This window comes from Triticum urartu, chromosome 1, assembly GCF_003073215.2.
Source record: "Triticum urartu cultivar G1812 chromosome 1, Tu2.1, whole genome shotgun sequence".
NCBI classification, from domain to species: domain Eukaryota; kingdom Viridiplantae; phylum Streptophyta; class Magnoliopsida; order Poales; family Poaceae; genus Triticum; species Triticum urartu.
Genome location: NC_053022.1, coordinates 37,309,027 through 37,315,026, shown reverse-complemented (window position 1 = coordinate 37,315,026; position 6,000 = coordinate 37,309,027). Strand labels below are relative to the sequence as shown.

General features: G+C 39.5%; 1 protein-coding gene across 1 annotated transcript; it reads left to right on the top strand.

Annotated features, from left to right (window-relative positions):
* The first annotated feature begins 3,836 nt into the window (after nucleotides 1-3,836).
* LOC125549256 (putative germin-like protein 2-1) lies at nucleotides 3,837-4,594 on the top strand. The gene is made up of 2 exons (XM_048712739.1): nucleotides 3,837-3,948; nucleotides 4,059-4,594. Exons 1-2 carry the CDS (start codon nucleotides 3,837-3,839, stop codon nucleotides 4,592-4,594), a joined length of 648 nt encoding a protein of 215 aa, XP_048568696.1.
* The last annotated feature ends 1,406 nt before the right edge of the window (nucleotides 4,595-6,000 follow it).

Here is a 6,000-nt window from a genome sequence, read left to right as displayed (position 1 = left end):
ATTCTTTCTCAAAAAAGAAAGTAAATCCATCATTGCTAATACGTAGATGTAGGAGAAATTATATTTTTTCAGTTTTGTAACTACTGACAGAGTTTGCGTTCTTTGTAGCAGAAATTTGATAGCCCTGTTTATTTTGTTACGCCATTCTCTACATATAGTCTTCTTGTTGTGATGGATAGGCCGCGGTGACAGCAATCGGTGGAGAGTTTGGAGGATGGGGTGGATAACCGACGAGGTTACACGGACGGCTATAGCAGTACATCAGACTTAGCTTCATATTTCGGGCTCACAATAATTTCTTCTTTATGTTTTGGTTTTTCTCAGTATCCCATGTGTTAGTTCTGCATGTATTTTATTTGTTTACTGAAACTAGGAGCAGTAGTACATCAGAGTAGTTACTGAAAATACTCCTACTACAGGAGGTATTGCATATGGTTTTGGCAGAGAATGCAACTTGGGTTCTGATTTTTATTTGATATCCCTATTTGTGTGTGCTGTAACAATGATTCAATACCAAGGTCAGGATAAGGTGGAAGACTGTGTAAGCTCTACAATGGCGAAACTTTCGGTAACCATCTGTTTACTTCTTCCAACTATTCAATGACCAATATGTCCTGAAAATTAGCTACTATATATGATGTACTAAAATGCTGCTCAATCAAGAGCTTTCTGTACACACACCTACCTAATATCTGTGTGTTGCTACTTAAGATGATGCTGGATGTAGTACATGCCTTTTTGTTAATTCCAGCCTTAAGATGTTGCTCTCGAATTTATATAAAAAGTTAGTTCTATAATTGTCTTTACATGATAATAACAATTTCTACAGAGTATTTTAATGTTTTTCAAATAGAAAGTATGTGTTGAAAGTAATAACATTAAGTATCTTTAGATTTTGTTCAGTAAATCACTGCATATAGATGTATGTCTATTTGTAGCATTTTATAGTGAGGTAGTGACACAGGCAAGTATGAGATGTACCTTGTGTTCACATAAGCTTTTCACAAGAAGTGAAATACTACAAAGGTCTTAGTGCTACATCATAGTAATTTTATTTATATTCATTATATATATACTCCCTATGTCCCAATTAAGTGTCTCAACTTAAGTTAGTACAAAAGTTGAGCCATTTATTTTGGGACGGAGGGAATGGAATACATCTCACCTTGCAATCTTGGCTCTTTCACTATCAATTGAGTACATCCGATTGTTCCATTGTAACTATATTGGAGATAAACATAATGTTGATATACCCGTGATTGATAAATTTAAGAAAATATGAGAGACCTGCACCTACAATAATCAGGTTGAATTGGCTTTTGAGAAAATCTCTGGAAAGTGGAAACCATGATGCTGATATACCTCTGATTGCAGTGCTGCATATTAGTACATCTATATGCTCTTATATTTCTTTACGGAGGGAGTACTACTTTAGTATACAGTCTTCACTAAAGAGGACAAAAATCTACATTCTTCCAACTTAGGTTTATCTTCACTATTTGTTTTCTGGTTCTATTTTTCAGATTATAAACCACTTCTTTGGTTCGAAGGAAGAAACTCCATTGCTGCTTAGGACTTGGTGGTGAGTAAGTTAAAAGGGCATGGTAACTATGACTATACATAACTATGCATGGCTTTGTTTTGAAACTACAGCTACATGTTAGATCTCGTATGGAAATACATGCACCAAGTATTTCATGTGTAGACTGTTAAAATAGAAAAACATAAAAAATGATGTTATGTTTTGAATGGAACACACAAACTCAACTAAGTACATTTGTGAAATCCTATGCAGAAGAGAATATATTTTCATTTAAGCTAGGTATGCTGATGAACACCTTGAAGAGGATTGCTCTCGCATTTGAAGAAGTTTTAGCAGTCCACTGTTGATGGGATTCTGAAGGAAGGTTTGTTCCTACATCTATCTTTGTCATTGGGCTGAACCGGCAGACCTAAGGGAACATTATATTTATATCCTTGGTCGGAAGCTTGGGAAGGGTGAGGTTGGGATGGCATACTTCTGCACTGAGACAAGTACATCTGAGTTGAATGTTGTAGAGCTTGCAGGAATTGTTGTCAGCGCTTTGCCTATGTGCCATTCACAAGAATATTTTATAAGTAAAAATATTCTAGAGAAATGATGTGATTCAATAAATTTCAAATTTTTAAATACCTACTTTTTATTATTTGTTTTAATTCTACATATTTTCTGAAATATCCTTGATTTTTCTAAATTTTGGGCTTTTTCTAATTTCTCATTTGATTTTATCATGCATGGTGAGCTCTAGATATGAGGAGGCTAGCCAAGACAGGCATGTGGTTAGAGGGCAGTAGTTTGCCCAGAGCAAGGAGTGAATGAAGACGGATGCGTGAGGCTGAGGCATGATACCATTAGAAAGTACATATGTATGTGTTCAAGTGACTGTTATTCCATTTCCAAATCATGTGCTTTTGTTAAAACAAGTGGAGGGAGGTTAAGAAGTTCATTGTCATTATGTCAGTAAGGTGATGAAGAGGGTGGATATCGGTCTACAAACATAGAAGAGTGAAACATGTTTATCTTCTTTCAAAGTCAATATCTGAAGAAAAAAAAAGTATTCATATTCTTTATTCCATGGCAACACATGCACAATCATGGTCATTTTGACATATGGTGTCAGAAAATGCAGAGCAATATGAGCTTGTCATAGTAGCTACTTAGTTGGAAGAAAACATAGATTGAAGATGGACATATCTGATGTGCCTGCTTGATAGGATGCTTATTTAGTTATGTGGATGCAGTGATGCTTCCTTTGTTGTGGATATGTGCTCTCTTTTTAATATTTTCTTGCTTCTTACTTGTCTATCAGGCTACTTTGGTACATTTTAGAGAGAAATTTGTAACGGAGGGAGTACATTGTATATGGAAGACGGTGTCATACTATTCTGTGGGGTGAGCGCATTAAGCGGGAGGGGTTGGCGGGGCTACAAGAGGGCTTATCGTGGGTTTGTTGATAGCAGCGAGCCACTAGCAAGGTTGGATCAGCGTTGGCCGCGAATAACAATGGTGAGTGACGTTCAAATTTATGTTCCGTGGCAACACACGGGCACACAGCTAGTATAGATAAATGACAAATAGAATTGTAATATATGGGTTGGTTCAAGAAAAAAATTAATCAGGGACATGGAAATCTCAACAAAAACATGAGCTTGAACATACTTTGTGAGCACGTCCGCTGGCTGCGTGACAGCCGCCGTGGTTCTGGCCGCATGACAGAAGGAATCATAGCATAGAGAGACCGGTCCAATCATTCCATATCTGGACCCTTAGGCCGTCATACGGATAGGTGTGCAGGTTAGGGACAAATCAATCAGCCATTCTCTAATTCCGAGTAGTCTTAGCTAATCAACCTATAGGACGAAACTACCTTTTTAGTTGTTTTTCCGGGGGCTGCAGCCTACATATGGCTCCTCGTAATAATATGATTTGAGCCTCTAGGGTTGATGGCTGCATCGCAAGTTCCATCTGGTGAGACAAGAGAGCCGGTACAAGTACGAACATGACTTGTTCAAATCATGAATATACAAGTATGATTAGTTGGCCGTTGTAGCCAGGCCTGCCAGGAACACGCTTTATACTTCTTCCTCGTTGCTCAGGTAGGAATTAGTGAAGACCATTTCCTTGATATCCACACGCGCCCCAACAGAACACACACAAAAGCTCTTCCATCGTCCCTTTCCCTATATATACCGGTCTCCTCCAATCCTCAGAAGCATCACAAGAACTAGTTTGCATAGCTCTTTGTCTACTTGACCAAAGCGCACTTGATCTAGTGAGAATTAACTTTGGCATCCAAATGGCCACAAAGTTCTTCCTCCTTGCCTTTTTGGCTCTGGCGGCTTCTCGTGCTCTTGCCTCCGACCCAGGCCAGCTTCAGGATTTCTGCGTCGCTGACAGGACATCCCAAGGTATGTATAACCACACATGCATGCGTACTTGTGGTGAAATGATCTAGTTACTTCTTCTTTGTGCCAATATGTAGCTGTTAACTGTTCAAAATGTGTATATGTATGTGCAGTTTTCGTCAACGGATTTGCATGCAAAGACCCAAAGAATGTTGTGGTAGAAGACTTCCTCTTCTCTGGCCTTCACATGGCTGGGAACATGGGCAACAAGCAGGGCTCCGCTGTGTCCGCAGTCAACGTTGCGCATATTCCTGGCTTGAACACTTTGGGCATCTCTCTCGCTCGTGTCGATTATGCACCCTATGGTCAAAACCCACCCCACATCCACCCCCGCGCATCCGAGATTTTGACAGTGCTAGAAGGCTCACTCTATGTTGGTTTCGTGACCTCAAACCCCGAGACCAAGTTGTTCTCGAAAGTTCTAAACAAAGGAGACGTGTTTGTGTTTCCGCAAGGACTGATTCACTTTCAGTTCAACACTGGAGACAAAGAAGCGATAGCCATTGCGGCACTCAGCAGCAAGAACCCTGGAGTGATCACCATAGCCAATGCGGTGTTTGGATCAATGCCATCCATCTCAGATGACATCCTTGCCAAAGCCTTCCAGGTGGACAAGAAAATTGTAGACCATGTCCAAGCTCAATTCTAGACATTTATATTTGGTGATGTTCTTACTTGATTAATTTGTTTTTTCATTAAAGATTATGTCCGGGTGTTCCTTTATACTATAATTCAATGGAAGAAAAATAATCAATTATTGGCACAAAGAAGTAACTCGATCATTATTATTTTCTTTATCATCTTCGTTAGTAAAATATCAAATGGGTCGTGGCTTGACCCAACTGCAACCTAGCAAGTTTCATCATAGTTGCGTGTGTCTTTGTTTTATTCAATAACTTTGTATTCGGAAAACAAATGATCATGCGTTTGGTCTGTTGTACGTAACAAAGTCAATCAATTTGATCACAAGGGATGATAGGTGTGCATCACATTGATGCAGAGGCGAGGGATTTAACCTCCTTTTCAAGAAAAAAAAAGAGGGCATGCGAGAGGTACACGCATGCTAAAGGAAATGGAGGAATTCCTTCAATGTATGAGACACACAATCAACAAGAGTGATGATATTGTATTAATGTAACTCTTCTTATGCATGGCACCAATATGCGAGTTATTCACTTTCTGTAGACAAAGGAAGAGGCTAACAGGGGACGATACAATGTTGTTGTTGCATACATGGTTCGACAATGGATAGTTGTACTACCCATATGCATGTAGTGCATATATGTCATATTGGGGTTATACAAGCCCAGCTATAACCATGCCCTGGAGCGCACACGGAATCCACAAACTTAGTTGGAAGACTCTTCTCAAAAGAAAAGGGTTGGAAGACGTTCCGAGTTTCTTGATGCAATTTGGGTACTTGGAAAGATAATACGAGTTCTAGTGGTACAAGGTCTAGAATCATACGTGTACACGGAGAAGACACCCACTTGGAGGAGGAGAGAACACCGCCATACCATGACTATATAAAGGAGGCCAAGACCTAATACATTTTCAACGTATCTATAACTTTTGAAGTTTAATTGTATATTTTCTTATGATTTTATTCAAAAATATGCTTTTGGGACTAACCTACTTGACGGAAGGCATAATTACTTGTTTCAACGTCGTGATTCTGAATATTTTTGGAGCAAGGAAAAATAACATAAAAATAGTCTCAAAATTTCCAAGAAGGATCACGAAGGCACACTAAAGGGCGGAGGTGGGAGGAGAATAGGGACGTCATGTGGTCGTGGCCCAACCCCTCCCCCTCTATGTGGGGGTCCACAAGGATCATCTGGTTTGCCCTTGGGAGGTTACGTTGGCACGTATGTTAAGTTGTCATTTTTGTTTTTATTTTTCAGAGTTATAAATCTACGAGAATCAATAAAATGATGCCAGAGTCTTATTTCAGCAAAAAAAAGAGCCCTCCCCCAAAGTCTAGATCCAATCTAGCAGAGGCTCTCGTCCTTCCACCATAGCCAGTAAAGCCATAGGAGAAACACCCCTACTTCA